Source organism: Cornus florida, unplaced genomic scaffold (assembly GCF_030987335.1).
Source record: "Cornus florida cultivar Cherokee Brave unplaced genomic scaffold, ASM3098733v1 CherokeeBrave_3.0.0_Hap2_Chr10, whole genome shotgun sequence".
Lineage (NCBI taxonomy): Eukaryota > Viridiplantae > Streptophyta > Magnoliopsida > Cornales > Cornaceae > Cornus > Cornus florida.
Genome location: NW_026775580.1, coordinates 91,081,139 through 91,105,400, shown reverse-complemented (window position 1 = coordinate 91,105,400; position 24,262 = coordinate 91,081,139). Strand labels below are relative to the sequence as shown.

Genomic DNA, 24,262 nt, shown 5'->3' with positions numbered 1-24,262 from the left:
CATTCAACCAAACAAAAGTGACGATGACACCTTTCCTCACTCCTCTCTTTCTATTTTTCCATCCTCTAATCAAACAGAGCATTAGATTTGTATTGTTGTTTTGAACAAGTTTTCAAGATTTAAGAATAATTTTAAATATATATATATATATATATAGAGAGAGAGAGAGAGAGAGACTTGTGTTTCATGAATAATAAAAGTTTCAATTTTTATTTTTGTGAAATTTTTTCATAGATCCGTCCAAAAATCTATTATGTTCCCTTCTCAAATTTCACCTCATGATCAACATGTCAGTGGCCTAGTGGTAACAGACTCCTACTTCTCTAGAAGAGGTCAATAATTTAAGTCTCGGTGGAAGAATGTGTGTGTGAGTACCAAATTAAAAAAAAAAAAAAAAAAAAAAATCACCTCATGCATTACATGCTTAAATGAATTGAAAGGCCTTTTACCTAGTTTCATTTGCCCTTTTATCCTTATCGAAGGCAGGTGAGCCTTAGGCAACTTATGACCACCAAAGGTCCAGTTTGGGGAAAAAAATCCTCCTAATTCTTTTTCTGTCACCAAATATATATATATATATATATATATATATATATATATATATATATATATAAATGTAAGTCTCATTGTAGGTTTTTTATTTAATATGTACTCTCTCAAGTTTGTATGTAACATTTTAAACAAAACTAATGTAATAATATTTTGATCTAGACATGTAATAAAATTCTAATAACATAAACGGTCTTTACTACTTCTCTCTTTTATTTTTATTTTTTATTATGTTCACATAAGATAATCTTATTTAATAGTTAGAGTTATGCATTTACCAACGTGAATTCCTGAATTTAGCCCTTTTTTGAGACACTAAAAAAAAAACCATTACAATCATCAAATATAAGCTGATGTATTCCAAAAAAATAATTAGTTATCATTTTTGTAAATTTTACTTTTGTTAACATGATACAATGTTGGTGTGTTCGATGGGTTTTGAATGGTTTTCGAATCTTATTTCCCTTGATCTCACCAACTCTTTATCTATTGCCAAGTGAAAAAATAAATAAATTTGTTTATAACGCCAATGTAGTTTGTTTACACATTAATGTATACAGCTATCGTTTACTTTATGAGGCCTTGGCTAGATGAGAACGAGAGTTATTTTGTTTAATGCAAATATATTGAAGGAGTGATTAAAAATGTGCACTGGTGTAGCAAAAGTGTATAGATGTGTGTAGTGACGAATCCATAAATTTTCGTAGTGGATGTGTAATTGAATAATAGTAAGATTAAAAAATAAAATAAAATAAATATTGAACCAAATAATAAATACAAATATATAAATATTGATTGATGATATTTTCATTCTATATATTTATACCAAGGGTTTTGTGGCCTAATAGTATCTTCTCTACTTTCTTTAAAGATTCAGGTATTCAAAATGAAAAAATAGATGTATAAGTGAGGTGTGTGTGTTTTGCCAATAAAAAAACAAAATAAAACAAAACTATAAATATACTTCTCTTGTATCACATTTTTTATGCCATTAAAAATACTTCTATTAATATAGATAATTAAATATGCATCTATGTTTTTTTTTTTAAAAAAAAAAAAAAAAAAAAAAATTACAAACAAGAAACACAAGCTAATTTACCCCAAAAAAAAAAAAAAGAAAGAAAAAGAAACACAAGCTATTAAATCTGGCCACTAAAAAAAAAAAAAAAAATTACAAACAAGAAACACAAGCTAATTTACCCAAAAAAAGAAGAAAGAAAAAGAAACACAAGCTATTAAATCTGGCCACTAACTTGCTTCGTCCTCCTTTCTCTTTCTTGTTTTTGTGTTGAATTTTAAGACCAAATATATTTTTATAATTTTATAAGAGTGTTTATACAATTATTAAAAGTTAGACATTGCAAAGCTAAAAATAATTAAAAAAATTGAGTGAACATGGCTCTAACATTGACAAGGTAAGAGATATAAAGTGATTATTCACTTTTTTTGGAACTAAAACTTTAACTGGGCACAATTAATTATTATAATGAAAATAATTGTATATAATGAAAATTTTAAAAAATTCAGTGGGAACCCATTGAGGTCCGTTCTACGTTTTGTGCGCCGTGGTTTTGCAAGTGATTGGAGTGCGAGCAAACTCTTTGGAGTCGAAGAAACTTGACATTGTGGTGGTACTAGACTATCAGTGAACTTATTCTTAAAAAAAAAGAAAAAAAAAGAAAAAAAAAAAAAAAAAAGGGAAGGAGGGGTAGGGCGCGAATCACCTGCAACGAGGTTTCCATGCAGTTTCTGCTGTAACTTTTAAGTGGTCCATATTTGGCCACATCATTCTTCAGCTAACGGACACTAAGGTTGTGTTTGGCCAATTACACCACTATTTATAAATAATATTTCACCACCATTTATAAGTAACATCACAGAGTCTAAAAAGTAACATCACTATTTGTAAAAGGAAATATCATCACTTTTAATTTCAAATAACACCACTATTTATAAGTAACATTTCACCACCATTTATAAAAAACATCACAGAGTCTAAAAGTAACATCACCATTTGTAAAAAGGCAACATCACCACTTAAATAATAAAGGTTGTTGATAGCTAAATTAATAGAATAAACCATCTTCACCCTCAAAATGAAATATGCACATAATGCAAACTAAGTAATGTCACATATAAACATAATTCAATTCAACATATCATTTATGTTATTATTTGGAATTAAAAGTGGTGATGTTTCCATTTACAAATGGTGATGTTACTTTTTAGACTCTGTGATGTTTCTTATAAATAGCAGTGAAATATTACTTATAAATAGTGGTGTTATTTGAAATTAAAAGTGGTGATGTTTCCTTTTACAAATGGTGATTTTACTTTTTAGACTCTGTGATGTTACTTATAAATGGCGGTGAAATGTTACTTATAAATAGTGGTGCTATTTGAAATTAAAAGTGGTAATGTTTCTTTTTACAAATGGTGATGTTACTTTTTAGACTCTGTGATATTACTTATAAATGGTGGTGAAATGTTACTTATAAATAGTGGTATAATTGCCAAACGTGGACTTAGTGTTTGTTTTATGAAGAATTATGTGGCCAAACCAAGGCCACAAGATGGTAGACAGTAGAAGACTGCAGGAATAATTACAGCTGGTGATTCGCGCCCAGGAGGGGTAAGGTGTTCGCGCTTCGGTTGAAAAATTATATCGTGCCGATCCCAATCATTATTAAATTAAAAAAATTAATTTCATTACCACATGTAACATTATGGACTACTAATAAGGACATGTGGGCAGTAATATGGACTATAGGGCAAATAGGATCTTAATCTTAAAGGTTAATTGCACACATTTTTATGAGGTTTTGATCAATTCCATTCAGATGCAAGTCAACTTTTTTTTACAGTGACATCCCTTAGAGTTTCAAAATCTTGCATTTACACCTTTTTCGGCCTATAAAAAGACCTAAATGCCCTTTGACTAGTCAACAATTACTTTTGATCATAAAATGACCCGAATGCTTTTTTCGAACTAATTTTAATCAACAAAATTGACCCATTATTTACCACTTCATGCCATCATCTATCATCAATATCAAGCTTGCCCTTGCCTTCCGCCGCCACAAGTACTTTAAGTCCCACTGGCGTGTTTTCTTCTGCTACCTCATGGACTCCGAATGTTGAAAGTTAGTAATTGCTCTACCAGTGCCGGTTGTTGACACAAAGGATTTCATCAAAGGACAATCTAATAATTTTGATAATTACTAACCATTAATGGTGTTTATGGACTAATCTTTACATTGAGTGTTATAGATGATTCATATTCCAAGAATAATCTCAATAAAGCAATAAAGTTCATTCCAAGTATTCCAAGACCACATCAATGGAAAGCAATGGATACAAAGAAAACGTGAAGTTGCAAAGAGCTAAATGCAAGTACATCCAAAGATAGCTTGAACAAGCAAACAAGCAACTCAAAGAAAGCAAGAATACCTCAAAGCCTAAACGATCATGGACAAAGCTTGAAGAAAAAGGGTAGATAGCTTGGTAAGTGTTTAGAATTTAATGTCAAAGTATTTATGAATCCATTTGAAGCTCATCTCTATAGGATCATGCATATCATATCATTATTCATATGTTCCTATATCCATTAACAATAAACTATGAACTTTATTCACATATATAATTGACATATAGAGTATTTGTTAAAGAATGAGTTAGTTCAAGCTTGCATAAGTTTTGAAAAAACTCAACACTTGAGGTAGAAATGCTAAAACTATGCACATCAATCATATGATTTATTTTGATCTCTAGAAAGAAGAGTTTAAGGCATTGAACTTATTTTTTCATTCACAAAGCCTTTATTACCGTGACATGGTAAAAGACTTTACGACCCGCGCATCTCTCCTGAAAAACTGTTTTTTGTTTTTTTGGCTAAGTATGAAAAAAAGTGAAATTTTGAAATAAAGATATTTTCAAAATAATTTTTTCCGGTATTTACTCATTATATATTAATTAGCCAAATATGATTTTATTACCAATTTTACATTGGTTTACATGAAGAATCATTTTTCACCAAAACTGTCGGGAACCCTACTTTGTACTAAAAATGAATTTTTATATTTTGATTTAGTTGGATTTTAATTTTCTTGCATTTTTTATTGAATCCAAATGGAGGGTACATCTTTATTTACATTGTAAACTTAAAGTAAATGGATAAATAAAATTTTTAAAGACATTTACTATATTCCTCAAAGAGGCTATAAATACACAATGTTTCGACATTATGGGCAGCTATTAGAAAGAAACAGAGAAACTTTCTTAAGCATCAAAGAGCTTTTGTTCTTCATCTTCTCATTATCTCATACATATCATTCATAGAGTATTGAACTTCATTTGTATTCATTTATTCTCTAGTTGTAAGCTTTGATTTGCATATCAATCTTTAAGAAATGTATTCTTGTGCAACAAATTTCTATCTACAATAAATTGTAAGGGTTGGTGTGATCCAGTGAAGTCTAAAAGAGGAATTTTTCTCTTAGCAAAAAGAAGCGGTGTGCTTTTTGTACCAGTTTGCTCTCCACCTGTAAGGAGAAGCCATTGTGGGTTAGGAAGTCTTAAAAGGGGTCTTAAGCTGGAGAGTAGGACTTTTCGAACCTCGCAAAAATTGTCATGTTATTGTTTGCAATCTTTCTTTCCTTATTTTTTTTACAATTGTACTATTAATTGCTTATATCTATATCTTGATTATTGCATAATTATTATAAGGTGTTTATTAGAATTTGCAAAACTATTAAAATCGAAAATTGATCATTGTTTGTCATAGACTCTATTCACCGCCCTTAATAGAGTCAATACTTGGGTAACACCGATGACTGATGTCGTTGCATAGGACATCTCCCCTTCGTCACCTAATTTATTGTGACAAAAGATAATATAGAGAGCAGAGTGTGTGTGTGTGTGTGTGTGTGTGTGTGTGTGTGTGTGTGTGTGTGTGTGTGTGTGTGTGAATTAAGGAATTGAGACATACTGGAATTTTATATATGTGTGTGTATGTGTGTGTGTGTGTGTGTGTGTAACCCGAGTCCAGCCCAAAATTTTATGGGCTTGGGCAATGTTTTTCTAATTTCGGTTTAGGTCTGGGCTATATATTTTCAGCCTGAATTCAATTCGGGCTGGGCTTGGGTTGATATGGAATAAACCCGAAGCCCAATCCGAGCCCAAAAATATTATATATATTTATAATTATACTTAAGTCATAAGAGTGTAGTAGCCAAGTTGGTAGTCTACTTGGGATTTATGCTTAAAGTTTTAGGTTCAAGTCATGGGTGTAGCATTACTTGATTTATTTTTTACACACAAATTCTTCTTAGATGGGATTAGTGCGGGCTCGGGCTGGAAAAATTATGTATGGGCTGGACTTGGGCAACTTGGCTCGTGCTTAAGGCGAGTTGGGCTTGGGCTGAAGATTTTATATATGGGCCTAGCTCGAAATAAGTGCCAAGCCCGCCCAACCCGCCCGAGTTGCAGCCCTAGTGTGAATTGGGTTCGATTTAGGGTTCCTCGTTGTGGGGGTGGCAACGGACTTGATTTTGGCCTCCGTAAGGTGGCAAAGCAGTAAATACTTAATAATTCAATGGATAAATATACACTGATCATGAATTAATGATCACCATAATAGATATAATATAAAAATTGTTATGAATATATAAATAAAGAAATATATAATGAGACCTACTAAAAAAAAAAAAAGGTTTATTACTTGGAAAGAATACCCTTACAATACATATATATTGATGAAGAGTAATGATAGTTACACCGAAGTCATGCACCGAACGAGATTTTTTACTAATATGCTTATTCACGCTTACTGTTCTCTATCCATAATTTTAGAAACCTCTCTGCCGTCCCTAATTTAGAAACCTCTCTGTCGTCCTCAAATTTTCAGACGAAGTTTCTCTTTCGATTCGATGCGATCTGCAACAACTCTAAATGTTTTGACTATTTATAACAAGCGTTTGACGATTTGCAACTTTTGACGATTTGTAGAATGTGTATATATATATATATCAATCTCCCTATATATGTATATGTTGCTACAAATTTTAGATGGAATTGTTTGATCACTATTAGTCGTTTGAATCAATTTATATTCAATGAATTGACATTGGTGTTGAACTCTTAAAAAAAAAAATTTGGAGCAACATATACATATACAGGGAAATTGATATATATATACGTTTACTGTTCACTCCAAATATTTTGGTTTTTTGATGATTTGGAGCTATTGAGTACCGACTCCTCAAAATTTGATAAATAGCTTAGTATATGTCAAACTGGTTACCAGAGGTACTCAATAGCTCCAAATTGTCAAAAAACCAAAATATTTGGAGTTGTTGCAGATCGTGTTGAATCGGAGGGAAAAAAACAAAAAAAAACAAAAAAACAAAAAAAACAAACACGGACAGCAGAGAGGTTTCTAAAATTAGGGATAATGAACCGTAGACGTGAATAAGCCGTTATCTGTCACCTAGACTGTCACGTCATTATGCTCAACAATTCAATACATGACTTCGATGTAAGTATCATTACTCATAGATGGATTGCACTGCCTCTGCTAACTTGCACTTGATTTCGGCGCCCACCATCTTTGCATCATCAGACCAATCTTTTCAGTTTTGCATCATCAGACCAACCGTATATCACCACATCATTGTACCAATCAAATGCCTCCAACTAGTCACACCAACAAAATACTACCATGTACTGATTATGAGTGGACCCATTTTTATAACAAAAATTATAATTTATAAAATTAGATTAAATTATTAAAATGAGGCAGAGTGCAACCCAAACTACTTAAAATTAAATATAAAAATAATTATTCTAAGTCCATGAAAAATCGAATTAAATTCGAATTGGGCGTGCGTTGGTTTGCTCAAATTGCAGCCTCCCATTGAGTTATAAACCCCCAGCCCTAACTCGACTGCACGTGCCAAGAAAATAGAGACAAAGCGCGCCGTTTGATAGCGAAGCTTCTGGGAACTGCGATTCTCTAATCTTCTCTCTTCGTTAAACCAATTTTTTAGAAAATGAAAATTGAAGTTTTTAGTTGTCACTATTTTCTTTCTTGTTAAGTAAATTGTTCTTCGAACCAGAGGACTTTCAAGAGAGAGATCTCAGAGTCAGTTTTTTCTGGAACCGAGCTTCTCGTCTTCAATGTCTTCACCTGCAGAGTAATTTCCCCCTTCTTTGTTTATCTTCTACATAATATTCATGCATATGTATAATTATATGTGTGTGTGTGTGTATTCACACACAAAGACATGTCTATGTATCTGTATATATAATTTATATTGTTTAGAATTGATCACGCTCGAATTACTTCATTTCCAGATGTAGTTTTTGCAAATTTGCAATTCATTTATTTGATTTGTGCTTCGTGATCTCCTTCCATTAATGATTGGTTGGTTGGTAAATGAACTGTTTGGCTCTTGATGTAGACCTAAAATTAACATGTATGTGAGCAAGTGAAAATTCAATTTTGAAAGATGTGAACGTTGCCTTAGTAATGTCAAATTAGTGTAGTTCTGATAGAGATTCAAATGTTTTTGACTGCGAGATGTCTGTACCCATATTCTTGATTATGTTAACTTTGATATTGCTAAGTCAATTAATGAAACTGCAGAAATAAAACGAATTAAGGAGGGGAGTTGAATGAAATCAAGGGAGGATATGAGAAGGTTAAAGGGGTTTTAATATTTCTAAAGACTTGAGGGTGAGAGCCCGTGTAGACCAGAGTCTTGGTCTCTCCTTGTTAACTATTGGATTGAGAATTGTAGTAAAAGATTCATTTGACTCTTGGCAAAATTCGAAAACTGTCAGTGGGGTTAATAAAGAGAGTTAATGGCAGCTCTCTTGATTAGTTTTACTCTTTGCAAAAAAGTAGCAAAGCAAGAGACGTAACAAATGCAGTGACCTGTGTCTTGCAATAAACAAAGTGATCGGGTGATTTATAAATACATATACATGTATTACTCTTATGGTCTTACCTAGACTTCATGGAAAGACACAGCATCCTTTAAGGAATGTAAATCTATACATTAGGGAAAAAGTTTAAGATATGTACATTCAAAGATGCAGTAGGACAAGCAGTGGGAATAGGCATCCAAAATTGTGGTGGTGGAACATGAAGGTATGGTTTGTACGAGGAAACATAAATATAATGCAAATTGCAAAATTAGATATTTGGTTACATAAAAAATGAATGTCAACTGACTAACTGAGGAAACTGGAAAATCCAATGAGTATAGAAGTCTTTGCATTTAGAATTTATTTTTAAGCTAGACGTGCTACTTCACAAATACCCGTGACAACCTTTTTATTGTTTAACCGTAGAGGCTCAATGTTGGTTTTCTTTATTTTCATTTATTTATATCATAGACCATATTATTCTCTTTAATGAGACATATGTTACTGTTTATTTGACTTCTGTTCATCAAGCTTACCTTTATTGTGCTTTTTTCTTTCAGGTTCTATCATTCACTTCCACCTATTAGCAAAGCTTATGGGACCCTCTGTTTGTTGTTCACGACAGCATTTCAATTTGGGCTATATCATCCTGCAGATATTGCATTGATATACCAACTAGTGTTCACACGTTTTCAGGTATGGATTCCATTACCATTGGTTATTAAATTTGTAGTTGGTATTTGCCATCAACACTTTTGCGTTATCATACTCATTTTAAACCTGATTTTGGCTACCATAAGTCCATAATATAAGTTCTGATTTTTATAATTTATTATTATTTTCAATTTTTTTTTTTTTTTTTTTTTGATAAGGTTATTATTATTTTCAATTTAAAGAACTCCTTTTATAAGTTAACATGAGAATGACCTCATTCTGTGTCTTCCTCATTTCATATCGTCTCCTATCCCACGTCAGACTTGATAACGTTATCTTTTGTTATGGTAGACTTGTGCAAGGTAGGGTGTATGGTGCGGGAGGCATGTAGTGATGCCATTACCTTTGCCATTAAAAAATTGATCCTACCCTTTTACTTGAGGGAGGGGCTGGTAGCCTACTACTGTTCAAGTCAGCCCTGACAATCCCGTCATTGCTTCGTGCAATTTATAGATTTTCGGGATGAGAAAGGGATTGAATGGATAGGGTTTTTCTACCAAAGGATGATTGTGCTTAAACTAAACCTCGAATGTCTTATTACTACGTAAATAACCTTTAATTTGTTAGTGGCCATAATGAGATGCATCTATGATACATGCTAATCCATTTGAATAGTTGTGCAGTTTTCATACTCCTTTCCTGTGCTGATTCAAACATCATTTTTTGGTTCTTTTATGATGGCTAGTGACTAAAATAAACAGGCACATAAAGTAGCATGTGATGCTTGATAATCCTTCTGATTACTATGACCAATATCTAGCTTGTGTGAGCCATTCAAGAAACTTCCTCGATTGTGTTCTTGAGTGTCATGGAGAAATCTGGGAACACAAATGTCTAGTTTTCCTTGTTTAAACAATTTTGTCTCTTGGTCAAAAATTACTCGGAGGATAAGGATAACACCTTATTTGATTTGATCTGGACATTGCAATTTCGTTTCATCTAGAATCCTATTATATTGAAACTAGGGAAATGAGAAGATGGAGCAGAAACACTTGGTTAAATTTTAAGCTTTTTAAAGATAAATGATTGATGGTTGAAATTTTTATTCATTCCATTCCCATTCCTGTCAAATAGTCTACTAACCCCATGTTTCACACCAAGGGCAACTTGGTAATTTTGATGATAAGAACCTATTAATGGGGGAATTTGATAATCTACTTGAGTGTGGTGAATTTCAAGATATTCAATATAAACTCACTTATATAAAAAAAAGATATTCAATATAAACTCAAGTTTAAGTAGATCCATGGAAAATGCTCAAGCTCATTTTGTATCACAGCTAATGGCAATGGAATTCAACATTGAAGATCAAGTTCAACACCATGGGGTTATTGGGTTGGTGAGAGCTGGAATCCTTGTAAAGTAATTTATGTTGCATTTGATTCGAAAGCTCAACCTTAGGGAATTTTAAATGAATTAAGGACCTACGTTGAAATTTAAATTAAATATTTCTAAGGTCTTTAGGAATTAGGATAAATGAATGACTCAGCCCAAGAACTATATGATTTTTATGTAAAGGGCAAAGAGTCATTTGGTCTGTTGGTGTTACTTTAGCACCTAAAATTTTCAAATTTGAATTTTTGAAATGACTAAATGTCTAGACGTTTTCTAGTAGACGTCTACACCTTGATGGCATGGCCAAGACACTGCAAGTGCCAAGCTTCAGGTATTGGCCCACTAGATGTCTACATGTTTTCCTATTGACAACTAACAATGCAACAAGATAGCCAATGAAAATTAGAGATTCAGTAATAATGCATTGATGAGTGCAAGAACAAGAAATTTTAAAAGGAGGAGGAGAAAAAAAAATGAGAGTTTTGATTGAAGGGTATGGAAATTGTTTGAATTTGGGTCTATGCTAGCTTCGCAGTGAAGTCAACCCCCACTAGATGTCTACATGTTTTCCTATTGACGTCTACTCCTTATTTAGTTGGCTTGAGACTGCAAGTGCAGAAGTATAGGAAAATAGCCAACTAGACGTCTACATGGTTCCCACTAGACTGTCTACACCTTTATGTCCTGCAAGTAGCAAGTGCAGAATTCTCAGTGCTTCAAGGAATAGACATCTGTGTACATGTAGCTAGATGTCTACACCAAAAAGTGAATATGCAAGTAGACATCTACATGAGATAGACTAGACGTCTAAATGGATGCTGAACAGGCAAGCGCTAAAAGTGATGCAAGAAGACTAGATGTCTACACGAAAGGCACTGAACGTCTACATGACTCGCATTTTTCTAAAGCATGTTTCCAAAAAGAGTCTTTAAGTACTATAACGGAGATATTTTCCTATGAGGCTATATATAGGAGGTCCTTTCTCATTTGAGTAACTTTTGGGTTCCTTGTACGTATCATTTGAATATTTTCAAAAAGCTTTACTTATTTGGGCAAATCTCTTGCTAAATCTTAGATCTCTTACATCTTCTTGAAAATTTTAGAGATCATTGATATCAGTCTTTGAAGCTAGAGAAATAGATCTCTGTTTGTATATCTATCCTTCGAGGATTATTGTAGGGAGCTTTGAGTTGTAAAATTAGTCCATTGAGGGACATCCATTGCTGTATTGTAATTCTTATCTATCTTCAGAGAGATTGTAAAAAGTTAGTGTAACCCTTGTAGTCTAGGTGAGGTTTCTCACTTAGCAAAGAAAGGCAAGCACGTGGAGCTTTGTAAGGGTTGCTTTCCACCTGTGAAGGGAAGGTGCTCTTCACCCGTGAAGGAGAATAAGATAGTGGATTTGGGAATCCTCAAGAGGAGCTCTTGAGGCGTGGACATAGGCAGGGGAGCCGAACCATGTTACTATTTGGTGTTCTTGAGTTTACATTTCTCTAACTCTTATCTCTTTATCTTTGAGTTTTGTATTCTCTATTGCTTTTGTAATTGCTATATTCATTTGCATACTAAGTTTTTGAGAAAATTCAAAAACCTACCATAGCTCAGTCTTTCTTTATTCTTATTTGTTCGTTCCTTCCTTTTGTTATTTATTTATTTTCCCTGTCTGCATGCCTTTAGAATTTCATTTGATGATTTTGTTACATAGTAAGCGCCGTTTGTTTCCTCTCTCATATTTGTCCTGATGGTAAGAATTTCTATCGACTCTAATGGTGCCTCAGAGGTTTGGTCTGGAGTATAATCCTCGAAACTTATTGTATTGCTTGACATAAATTTCTATTTTTTTTCTTTTTCCTGAATATGTGTATTTTATTCAATAAAACAATATAGAGATGAAGTACATAGGAGAAAAGATCCAAACCAGGATCCAAAAACTGAAAAAGGAAAAAACAAATCCAGGGCATACCCCAAATTTGTCAACAAAGAGAAACTAAGTCCAAAAAACTGGTTGTGGCACTAACACTAAAGAGGACAAAGATGAAAACCAGAGGGGAAAAAAAAATATCAATGAAGATCAGAAAATAGCTTGAAGATCAGAATTAGCCAGCCCCGTAGCAGTTAAACCTTTAAAGCAAGCCTCCATAGCCAGTCGATGAGGGGAATGCACAGTGCCACCATGAACTCTCCTATTTCTCTCATTCCATAGACACCATTATATAGCAGTGAACCTACACTTCACTAATCTTGATTTCACAGATTGGCCTTGATTCTGGTTTTGAAACCAAACCAGAACTTCAGAGAAGCGAATGCATGTGTCAATCCCTCCCAATGACATAATTGAATAAATTTCTTTTTATTTGATATTGTAACTTTCTTGCTACATTCCATTTGTTTTTAGGTATGGAGGCTGTTCACAAATTTCTTTTTCCTTGGCAAATTCTCTATCAATTTTGGGATTCGCCTCTTAATGATGTAAGTATTTGATAAACTTCTGATCATTCCCATCAAATGTCCATCTAAACTTTCTGACACTTTATGCTTTTTCATTTTGAAAACTATGGGATAGTTGTGAACTGCTACAAGGAAATTAATTTTTTACCGTGCTAACATCTTTTGCTATTGCTTCTTATTATAGTGCAAGATATGGAGTACAACTGGAGAATGGACCATTTCAACAGCGTACGGCAGATTTCTTGTGGATGATGATATTTGGAGCCCTGACATTATTGGTGTGTGAGTTTTTCCTTATTCAGGGTTATAATCTGTTAGTCCTAAGTTGTCCTTTTCTTAAAGAGATTCAGTGCAGACCCATTTCTATGGGGTAGTGTTTTGCTGACTGAAGCTTGTATGATTTTGAGACTTCCCAAAAGTATTTTGATAGAAACTTTAAAAAGTATCTTGCTGTTGCCTTGTGTTTTTTCCCAAATTTTGAACTTTCCTGTGCTGTAATCCTTTACCAATAAGCTTATTTTGAGCTTGGTCTTACTTTCCTGTACAGTAGTCTACTTCTCATACACCCGTTAAGACGGTTGGATGATCAAATGGTCATGTTAATCAATATCTCGTATTTCACCTTTTATATTCACCTGCATGTTGACTGTTGGATTATCAAATGCTCAAGTTAACATCAATATCTTATGTTTTCACCTTTGTATCTTCGCCTGCATGTGTAGGTATTATCTGCCATCCCCTTGTTTTGGTCCCCCTTCTTGGGGGTATCACTGGTTTTCATGCTTCTCTATGTCTGGAGTAGAGAATTCCCAAATGCTAATATCAACATATATGGCCTTGTGACCCTTAAGGTATGCTGGCTTTAGCTACTTGTTTTGACAAAATAAGAAACTATATAAATTTGGTTTCTGAATCTTTGTATATGCTTTCTGGCTTTCTCTTTCCCAGTTCTTGATTAATGCCACTTCGTATCTCCTAATGCAGGCGTTTTATTTACCTTGGGCTATGCTTGCTTTGGATGTTATTTTTGGTTCACCTCTTCTGCCAGATCTTTTGGGAATTGTCGCAGGACATCTATATTATTTCTTGACCGTGTTGCATCCGCTTGCTGGTGGGAAGTACATATTGAAGACTCCAATTTGGGTGTATCCTTTTCCTTGGTTCCTCAGTATGAAAGCATACATAGTTGTTTAGAATGTGTTTTCTTGCTGTGCTTGATGGGAATATTCCACAACCCCCCCTTCCCCCCCCCCCCCCCCCCCCCCCCCTCCCTCTCCCTCACAAGCACGCGCGCGCGCATCTCAATCTGCTATCTGCTCACCTTTTGTGGCACTGGAAGATCATAACGTCTTAAATACTCACCCTTTTCTTTTGCACTGGGAGATCACAAATGTTGTGTTTAAGGTTTGAAACCTGATTAGGTCACTGATTGTAACTGTGTCCAATTTAAAGGTCAGTATTAGTGATCTTACACCAATTGCAGTCCTTGTTTTCAGTTACAAACATGTGTTTGTGTTTGCACACTTTTTTTACCTTTTCAGTATTCTCCCTGCACATATTGCTTTAGAAGTTGGGGTTTTGTGGGGGGATGGTTTCAGTACTCTCTCTGCACATAATGCTTCCATTTGTCCTTTAAAATTATTATTTTTAAAGTACAATTTTCCTGTTACTGAATGATTCACTGGCTGGAAGCTAACAATTTTCTGCGTATTTTCTTAACTGATACTGCATAGACATAAACTAGTTGCGAGATGGGGAATTGGAGCTCCAACAAATAATCGTGCTCAACCTGAAGGGCCTGGAGGCGTGGCTTTCCGTGGAAGATCACATCGACTAAGCAGGTGATACTGCAGTTGTCACACTTTTACATAATGGGACATTCATTAGTATTTCAAGCTTCTCATCATATTTTCTAGAAAGGCCACTAACAGTAGTGGAAGTGTTTGACGACGGTGCAGTAGATGGATCTCACAATTGGGAACCTAAAGTTTAGCTCTGAAGCTGTTTTCTTAATCACTTGGCATATCTATATTGTTCACAAACAATTGATGTAAAGTGATTGCAGTCCATGTGTTTGCAAATTTTCATGCAATTTTTTCTTCTTCTTTTAATTCAAGTGATAAATTTGAGTCATAGCGATGATGAGGAATTTAAATAACAAAAAATCTTGCTACTGCAGTGATTAAGAAATTTGCTCACTGTGAGGTATGTTAATTGTGTGGCAGTTGATGAGGTTGTCGGTAGTGCATTAAATCAGGTTGAAATGATATTGATGCCATGCAGGTTGAAATGATATTGATGCCATACTTGGTGGTTACCGAATTCGTGCCTTATATTTAAATTTTTAAATTTTGAATTGAAGAAAATTTAGTATGAATTAAATTTCTCAAGCACTGATTCTATGCTTTGGTAAGAGGAAAGTGACATGGACAAGAAGCCTATAAAGGTTTAGAAAGTGAAGTACTATATGAGTTTAGTTATAAAGTACTACTATATGGTGGAACAATTAAAAGTTCAGATAAATAAAGGGCCACCGAATGTATCACAATTACAAAGGCATGCTTAATTCATTTTTCTAATATTAAATAAGAAAACAGTAATAGAAAATCGTTTGGTTTGGTGTTACATGAAGTCAAATATAAATATTTTTTTGGCCTATCCGACGTGAAACCTTAACCTGCAACATTTTGTTCAGCAACTTGAGAGGTAAAATTCAAAGCAATCAAGGCAAAGGTTGGCCAATGACTTAAAGGTATGTTTGAGAATATGCAGAATTGAAATTAGCATAGAGAAAAATTAATTCAAATTCTAAATTAATTTTTTGCCCGTTCAAAATCACCTTCTCAGCAAAAGTATAAAATTACCCTTACAATGATGTTGGTTGGGACTTATTACTAATAAAATGAAAAGGATATGACTATCACCAGGTTAGGCTCCTACATTGAGTTGAAAAAATCGCGGGGATAAATATATATATTTTCTTGCTAAAAAATATATATATTTCGAAAAGTCGCGGGGTTATATATATATATATATATTGAGCACTGAACGTCCTTAAAAAAAGGCGGACGTGAATGGCAGTAAATTGATGTAGTGGAACGGACGGTGGAAAGGAGATCACGATCATGAGCGGCGACTATTTATCTTCTTCCCAAACAGAAACGAGCCAACAAAACCAGGTACAGAGGCAGAAAAGTTGAAATATATACTAGTATAGAGAGAGAGACTGTGTGTGTGAAGGAGCTAGAGAATGTCGTGGCAGACGTACGTGGACGAACATTTGATGTGTGACATCGACGGCCAAGGTCAGCATCTCACCGCCGCTGCCATCATCGGCCAGGACGGAAGCGTCTGGGCTCAGAGTTCTTCCTTCCCTCAGGTCTCTCTTTGTGTGTGTGTTTGTTACATTGCTGTTTGGTTTGATCTAATTAATGGAATTTTATTGTGCACATTTTGATCCTTTCTATTTGATTAGTACTTGTGCGAATTCGATTTGATATGTTTGTTTTGTGAAAGAATTTGAGTTTGATCTATCAAAATGTGTGTTCTCTTCCTTGAGGATTTGAATGGATTTATAGGAATTCATATGTGGATTCTGATGCAACAATGTGATTGTGGTTGGATATGTTTTTGATTGACTTGATTGCCATCTCTCTTTCTCAACTGCTGACATTGACAGCTTTTGTTTCTTTTGGTTATTTGTATGCAGTGTAAGCCTGAGGAGATCAATGGAGTCATCCAAGATTTTAATGAGCCGGGGCACCTTGCCCCTACAGGTTTGCACCTTGGGGGCACTAAGTACATGGTAATCCAAGGAGAGGCTGGAGCTGTCATCCGCGGAAAGAAGGTGATGTATATGTTCCCCATCTTTTTTTTTCTTGGAACAAATTTCATCATTAAATGAGTGGTTCGGGTGAACTCAACAAAACCTTCTTCCAAGTATTTTTGTGTGCTTAACATGAATTCTCTATATCAAAAAATGGTGACAGGAAGTTTTATATAACATGTTTTTAATTATAAACGCTCTTCCTTTATAATTTTCTCTGACTAATACTATTGGCGGAATTTAATACATATATACATTTTGATTTTGAGTTATTCTTAATACAAAAGGTGTTATTGTTTGAAATGCACAAATAACACGAGGTATGATTCTATATACACTAATGTGATGGAGCAAATCATTTGTTATGTGGTTTGATGGCTATGAATCTGTCACCTGCACGTCACTGTCGGATACCAGAGGGGGCAGGGGCAGGACCCGCCTGATTAGAATTAAGCAAAGAAGTTTTTTAATAGAATATTAAATTGAAATAGTATATCATGCTTCTTTTAGAAATTTGTATTACTTGTAATTTTTTAATATGTAGATATTAACAGTGATGGTGTGGCCTAATTGCTGAACCAATGGCCCGGTCCTTTGGATGGCCGGTCTTTGATCTGACAACTGTTGATCTTTTCCGAGGTTTAAATTTTGATATCTTTGGCGGTAACACAGACTGTATTTCCAATGCTTTTTGCTCCTCATTGTACTAATAACAAAGCATCTCCCACTTTTGGTGCATAATATATGTGCCACAGGCTGTGGTAATAATACTATGTACGCCAATTTATATTTTCTTCAAATCCTTCTTTTTAGAGACAATGGCTTTACACCTTTAGGTTTTCCCAGAGGATGAGAACTAGCTTTTTTATTTTTTCTTCAGTTCCTCCTTATTAGAGACAGTGGTTTTACACTCTTTGGTTTTTCCGGAGAATGAGAACTAGCTTGACATTGTAAATGCAATTTTTTTGGATTGTAAGTTCCACTGCATATACATAAACTGTGTAAGCAATGAAATCTCTTACAGGGAATAATGCATAAATAGCTATAGTGGCGATTATACTTCTAATTTCTGCAATATGCTATTACTTATAGTTTGCTAGCATACATTTTTAAGACCAGCAATAGGTTATCCATGTCAAATGTGGGATTATTGCAATGTTAACTTTCTAACAAGTCAGAGTTTGGCAATGAATCACGCGAAATGGGGGGCTTAAAGACATATAAATGAATATTTTCAACGCATATATCATCAAATATCATGCATATAAACACACACACACATATTGAAAAACAGATTCGTTGTATTATTTGGTTGCAGGGATCAGGAGGCGTCACCATTAAGAAGACCGGTCAAGCACTGGTCTTCGGTATATATGAAGAACCTGTAACTCCAGGGCAATGCAACATGGTTGTTGAGCGGTTGGGAGATTACCTCGTTGATCAGGGCCTGTAGCCATCCAGGTCATGTCATGATTTCTAGTACCTTTCGTGATACGTTTCTTTTCTTTTCTTTTCTTTTAAGCTTGAATATTCTTCCTTCCGAAGCCATGAATTGGAAGTGGACTTGTTCCGTACAATAATGATGTTGAAGGCGTAAACAAGTGTTGGTGTTTTAGGGTTTTTTTGTGTGGATTTGAAACACCCATGCATCTTCTACATTATGTGGATGTAATATTAATTTGCCCTTTTTAGTTGAGTAAGAGAATCAGACATGTTCGATCTCCACTAGACCATTAAATGCTTACACAATTTGCAAGAATATTTGTTGGAAGGATGAGGTGCTTGTTGGATATTAGTATTGTTTTAAATTTTTGAAAAGATGTACTCTCTCTTTCAGTTTGTTTGCAATTGTTCATTGCTTTATGTATCATTTTGCAGTTAATTAATTAATTAATTCTTTGCAAACGGGTATTATCTAGTGGCCTAATTGGTAGAGTGCTCAGCTCCCTGAATGAATGTGTAGGGTATTGGGAGGGAAAACTAGACACAAACTCGTACTTGACTACTGAAGAATCGAGTCCCTCAAATTACACAAAATATAACTAAAATGTATGTTTTGAATATCAATAACTTGCCAAGGTATGGCCTATGCTGTATTGTAGCAGTTCTTTCTTCACTGGTTAAAACCTTACAAATCATTGAAGCATATCAACTTCAGATCTTCATTTTCATTCAAACCAAAATTGGATGAGTTCTTAGGAAAAAAAATAAAAATAAAAAATAAATAAAACAAGAAGAAATTCATTAACACGAGCTTCCTCATATTAGGGTTTCTTCGAAGCTCTGTTGCTGCAAACTGCATTCTCAATAATTGGGATCTTCCTCCCTCATGCTGTAGGACTTTGATTGCCGTCGACGGCTCTGCCACCGGAATTGCTTCAGAAATCCACCACTAACGGCACCATATACTGTTATTTTTGGCTTTTTGTTTGAATTAGGTAGGGGCTGGGTCTTGGGCCAAAGGCATGTTGTTAACTGTAAGTTGTAGAGGGCTTCTCTCTGCTTCCCCAATATTTTTTGGGATGGTTTGGGCCGAAGGCCTTTCACTATATTTTAGCTTGACCTTTCTAAAAAAAAAAAAACAGAAGGAGAATCCTCACATCTGGCCCCATAACTGGGCTTTTATGTACATAGAAAGAGTCCCCCCACGCCCTACATGTAATGTCAAAATGCCCAAATCAATTTTTCATTTTGGGCCATTAATAAAGGAATGATTCCAAAATGAAAATCGATTAACACATTTATTTCCAACAATTTTCACTAATGTACTCACAAGAAAATGCAATATATAATTAATGAAATGGTTGGTATTTCCGGAAGATGGTTGCCGTCGGATGGTGTGAATTGTGTGGGCTTACTTCATCCAATGGCTAATAAAAGCAATGGTAGCCATTGTGGATAACATTTTCTTACCGGGGAAAAAGAAGAATAAAAAAAAAAAATTGAAAAAAAAGAAAAAAAAAAAAAGAAAGTGCAAAAGATACTGTATCTAAAGTAGAATATCTGGTCAAAACGTTAGTCACTCCTATTGGATAGGCAGCAAACCACCACCCAAATCATGGCGATAATAAAGAATGAAAAGAGTGACTCAGACATAAAGATTCTCTTACATTTTAATTATTAATATTTGTCTTCAAACCCCTTTTCTTTTGTATGTTGAAAATGTTCGTGGATAAAATTTTCATGGTTAAATTACGCGTCCAACCTTTGAACTTAGACAACCTTTTATGAGGTTCGAGAATTGCAAGTGTAAAAGTGATTGAAACAATTTTATCCTGTTGGAAAAGAAAAGGTGCGAAGGAAAATAAGAAGGAAGGGATGAATTTTTATTATTTGGTAAAAATGATATAAGAAAATAAAAGAGAATAAGAAGGATAGGCCCCTCTTTTATAAAAAATTTCATCTTTTAAAAAATAGAAGGAAGAAAGGAGGCAGAATAAATAGATTATTATAGAAGTTTTAAATTAAATATTATTCTAATTTATAAAAGTTTTAAATTACGCTATTATTCTCTATAAATTATAAATATTATTGAATATAATGGTAAAAATAATTAAAACTTTCACCTTTTTCCTTTCCTAATAAATATAGTAAATTATAAGCTTATTTTCTTATCTTCTATCCAACCAAATAAAAATACATAATTTCTTCTCTAATGATGTCTCATCCATTCCTTTCACTCACGTTTTTTCCTTCTTACGACGTTAGTAAAAAATCCTGCAAAGTTACTAATTTGCACTTTACAAACTCAAGCGAGTTGAATTCCATATCTACCCTTCGAAAAACAAAACTCAACTAATTCACAATTTTCATGTTAAGGTTTGTGAAATGTCAATTTGTAAGATTCATGCTGAAAAAAAAAAAAAAAAAAAAAAAAAAAAAATTGTAAGATTCAGGGACAGGAGCTTGTGACTATTATATTATCTAGTTAATTTTGAATTCCAAATAGGTTAATAAATTTTCAAATGAGTTGTTCTTTAACTTGGTGAATAAACTTGATTGAGTTTAAGTTTCAATTTATATTTGGGACTCAAACTTTGAATAAATTTTATTTTTTAAAAGTTTTATTATTTTTTAAAAGGTTAAGCAAATACATACACTTATTGTAAAGGTAAATTTGTATCAACTAAGTTATTGCTCATTAGGTTCATCTTCTAAAGTCCACACAAAATAATGTTTTTAAAAAAATTATTATTAATATATATACTCAAACTAATTGATCAATTGCACAAATTAAAAGCAAGACTAAGTTATTAATATTTCCAAACTAATTGGGCGAATTGTATGAATTAAAAAACAATAATAATTTCTTAGTGTTGGGAATTGGCAAAAGTGTAAAACTGGCAATGTGAGAGGGGCATTTATGAAATTATAGTAATAAACACACAGCACACGCCTCCAGACAATGAGATGAAAATGTGATGATTGCATTCGGCACATTTATTCACACTCGTAGCCACAACGCTAACATACATCTCTCTCTCTCTGAATCTGATATAAGACGACCAGTACAGAGCGCTCTCCGTGAGCAAAAAACACACACAAGCACACACAGAGAGAAAGGGGAAAAACCTAAAGGAGAAGATGTCTTGGCAAACTTACGTGGACGAGCACCTGATGTGCGAGATCGAAGGCAACCATCTTTCCTCCGCCGCCATCATCGGCCACGACGGCAGCCTCTGGGCCCAGAGCGCTTCCTTCCCTCAGGTAAACTCTATCTATCTTCCATGTCTCTGTTTCTGTTTGTTGTTTAGCATGCTTTTTCAAAATCAGTAGTACCAATTTATTTTATTCCCAACTCTGAATTATTTGATACTGAACTACGGATCCGATCTATGTCTCTTCGGGGGCTTAAATCGATCTTTACCAAGTAAGACCTGTTCAAAGGGTTGAAGTACAAATAGAATTCAAACCCAAACTGGCTTGCAAGATTGGTTAAAATCCATCTTTGTTCTTGGTGTTTTCTTCTCTTTTTTCTTTTTCTTTTTTTTGGTAAATTGAATGGATCATTTGAAGATCATATAAAAATTTATCTTTTTGGTTTTTTTTTCCTTATATAATTGAAAATTTATGTACTTGATCTGGCATGAAGGTCACTCTATACCTACCTTTTTCAGTGTTTCACTTTGGATTTGAGTGTAAGTTGTGTATCATTTGTAGGTTTGGATTTTGATTTGTCTATTGGGGTCTATCAATATGTTCCCAATGTAAGGTCAATAATCACAATTAGTATAGCACCTATGTACTTCGTGTTACTGCTGCTAGTATCATTTACGTTGTTAAAAAAAAAATTTAATATGTATTTTTTTTTTTTTAAATGCATATCTGGAACTGATATGGCCAACAATTAATATTTAGTCTCGAGTTAAATTAGATTTGGCACTTCATATGGTAGTCTGGTTCTGATTATTCTTCATTCCTTGGTTGAGAGCTCATGGTTATGCAGTTTTGCAGACAATTGATACATGGAATATCTGTAGCTGCAAGATTTTAGCAGTCCTAGGGATTGGCTGAAAACTGAAGAGGAATTGAAGTAGTGGAAAAACAATGTAGATGCTAATATCCGAAAATTTGACTTAGCATTCCCAAAGTTTTTAGGAAAACACTGAAAGAGTCAAGAGTGAAGAAACAAAAAAGGTTAAACAATGCAAGACAAAGAAAGCCTTTTCTAAGCATTATTTTCTTACTCCTCTCATTCTTTCTGGGAATGAAATGTAATATTAATGAATAACTTCTTGGATTAGGATCCCATTTAACCAACTTAAAGTATAATAATAACTACTTATAATTGTTATATATATATATATAACTGCTTTGATTTCAGTGCCTACTTTTTGGTTTTAAATAAACAAGATGTGTGCACCCGTCCTCAACAAAACTCACTTCCTTTCTAACCATATCTTTTAATGCCATGTGTTGTTTATTTGTTTTTTGATGGACACACGTACTTTGGTTTTATGTCTTATGTATTCTAGTTCAAGCCTGAAGAAATTACTGCCATTATGAATGACTTTGCTGAACCCGGTTCACTTGCTCCAACTGGCTTGTTCCTTGGTGGCACAAAATACATGGTGATACAAGGCGAGTCGGGAGCGGTCATTCGAGGGAAGAAGGTAATGAACCCATATCTGATCTCGGTCTAACTACCACTTGCAATATATATATGTTTTTGCAGGCATGTAAAGTATGTTGAATGCGTTGTACGCAAGGATGTTTTGATCTTTTTTTGCGTATGTTCAATCTGAAACCTAACTATACGTTCTTCAAAGCCTAAAAGGTTCACAATTCAGATGGATGCAGCTTCATATGCACTAGTCCCAATCCAGATGGTCATTAGCCGCAATGTATAAGAATAAAATTTGATTTTTTCATACTTAAAATTATGTTGATGAGCCACGTGTGACATGGCATTGACAATATTATTATGGGGGGCTTCATCATTGCTAAGCGGTTTTTTTTGGTTGTGTGTCCAGCTATGATATTTGAAATCCATGAAAAGTCGTAGAGGTCGATGCTACCTACTTCCACAGCAAACCAATAAAATGTTGAAGTTTGATTTTGTTTAATCTTGACGCTCTGTTTAATGCCATAAGCTCAGTACAAACACACATCTTTACTTACTATTTACAACCCATGTTATTTTTGTATTCCCCCTTCTCCTTGCATGATTGCATCACCCATAATGTGGAACGTGTCGCTCTTCCTTACTTGTGACTCAGCATTTGGTTGGATCCTTATTTCTAACGGTATCATTCTGACCCTATCCCATTCTTGTTTCAGGGACCTGGTGGTGTTACAGTTAAAAAGACCACTCTGGCCTTGATCATTGGAGTCTATGATGAGCCAATGACACCCGGCCAGTGCAACATGATTGTTGAAAGGCTTGGTGATTATCTCCTAGATCAGGGTTTTTAATTGCTTTGGTATGTTTTATTATATTTTGCAATTCTTTTTTTTTTTTTTTTTAATCTATTTTCCTTTGGAACAAAGTTATGCAATTTCTGATTTTTTTTTTTTTTTTGGTGTCATGGATCTGATTATCTGCTTGTTGAAATGGTTGCAGCTATATCAATACAAGAATTTTAAAGTTGTGAAGAACCTGTGAAACAAATGGTGTCTGGTGCTTGAGAAGTGATATAGATATCAACTCTTGCTGAATTCAAAAGTCTTGTCTTTGTAGTCTCCTTGTGGAAATTGTTATAATGATTTGAAGTGAGATGTTTATCTACTTCCGAGTGGTTTTCTTCTTGTTAAAAAAAATCGATTACTGAATTAATTGGTATTCTTCGCAAATATAAGGTTCGGGTTTTTTTCGTGATGGTATCAAGTTTGTTACTTTTTTTATTGGGGTGACTTATGTTCTGTTTTTTGTCCAAACACCATCAGCATGGTTTTAGATTGGATTTTTGTTCTGCTTTATTGTCCAGAGACAGAAGCAAGAAAATTAAATAAACCAACCAA

The 24,262-nt window shown here is 34.1% G+C and overlaps 3 protein-coding genes across 4 annotated transcripts; all 3 read left to right on the top strand.

Annotated features, from left to right (window-relative positions):
• The first annotated feature begins 7,481 nt into the window (after positions 1–7,481).
• On the top strand, positions 7,482–15,108 carry LOC132280155 (derlin-1-like). Its single transcript, XM_059782285.1, has 7 exons — positions 7,482–7,742; positions 9,039–9,174; positions 12,923–12,996; positions 13,160–13,253; positions 13,698–13,826; positions 13,960–14,120; positions 14,709–15,108. The coding sequence occupies exons 1-7, from the start codon at positions 7,726–7,728 to the stop codon at positions 14,818–14,820; spliced, it is 723 nt and encodes a 240-aa protein (XP_059638268.1). The 5' UTR covers positions 7,482–7,725; the 3' UTR covers positions 14,821–15,108.
• A 152-nt stretch (positions 15,109–15,260) lies between these two features.
• LOC132280156 (profilin-4) lies at positions 15,261–18,666 on the top strand. Its single transcript, XM_059782286.1, has 3 exons — positions 15,261–16,354; positions 16,685–16,822; positions 18,120–18,666. Exons 1-3 carry the CDS (start codon positions 16,226–16,228, stop codon positions 18,252–18,254), a joined length of 402 nt encoding a protein of 133 aa, XP_059638269.1. The 5' UTR covers positions 15,261–16,225; the 3' UTR covers positions 18,255–18,666.
• A 2,569-nt stretch (positions 18,667–21,235) lies between these two features.
• Positions 21,236–24,124, top strand: LOC132280154 (profilin-2). Of its 2 annotated transcripts, XR_009471479.1 has the most exons (5): positions 21,236–21,508; positions 22,777–22,914; positions 23,582–23,724; positions 23,865–23,906; positions 23,941–24,124. XR_009471479.1 is itself a non-coding variant. In XM_059782284.1 (4 exons), exons 1-3 carry the CDS (start codon positions 21,386–21,388, stop codon positions 23,714–23,716), a joined length of 396 nt encoding a protein of 131 aa, XP_059638267.1. In that variant the 5' UTR covers positions 21,237–21,385; the 3' UTR covers positions 23,717–23,724; positions 23,865–24,124. The 2 variants fall into 2 exon arrangements, 1 of the variants encoding a protein (XP_059638267.1); XM_059782284.1 differs by having other exon boundaries at positions 21,237–21,508; positions 23,865–24,124.
• Positions 24,125–24,262: the final 138 nt, after the last annotated feature.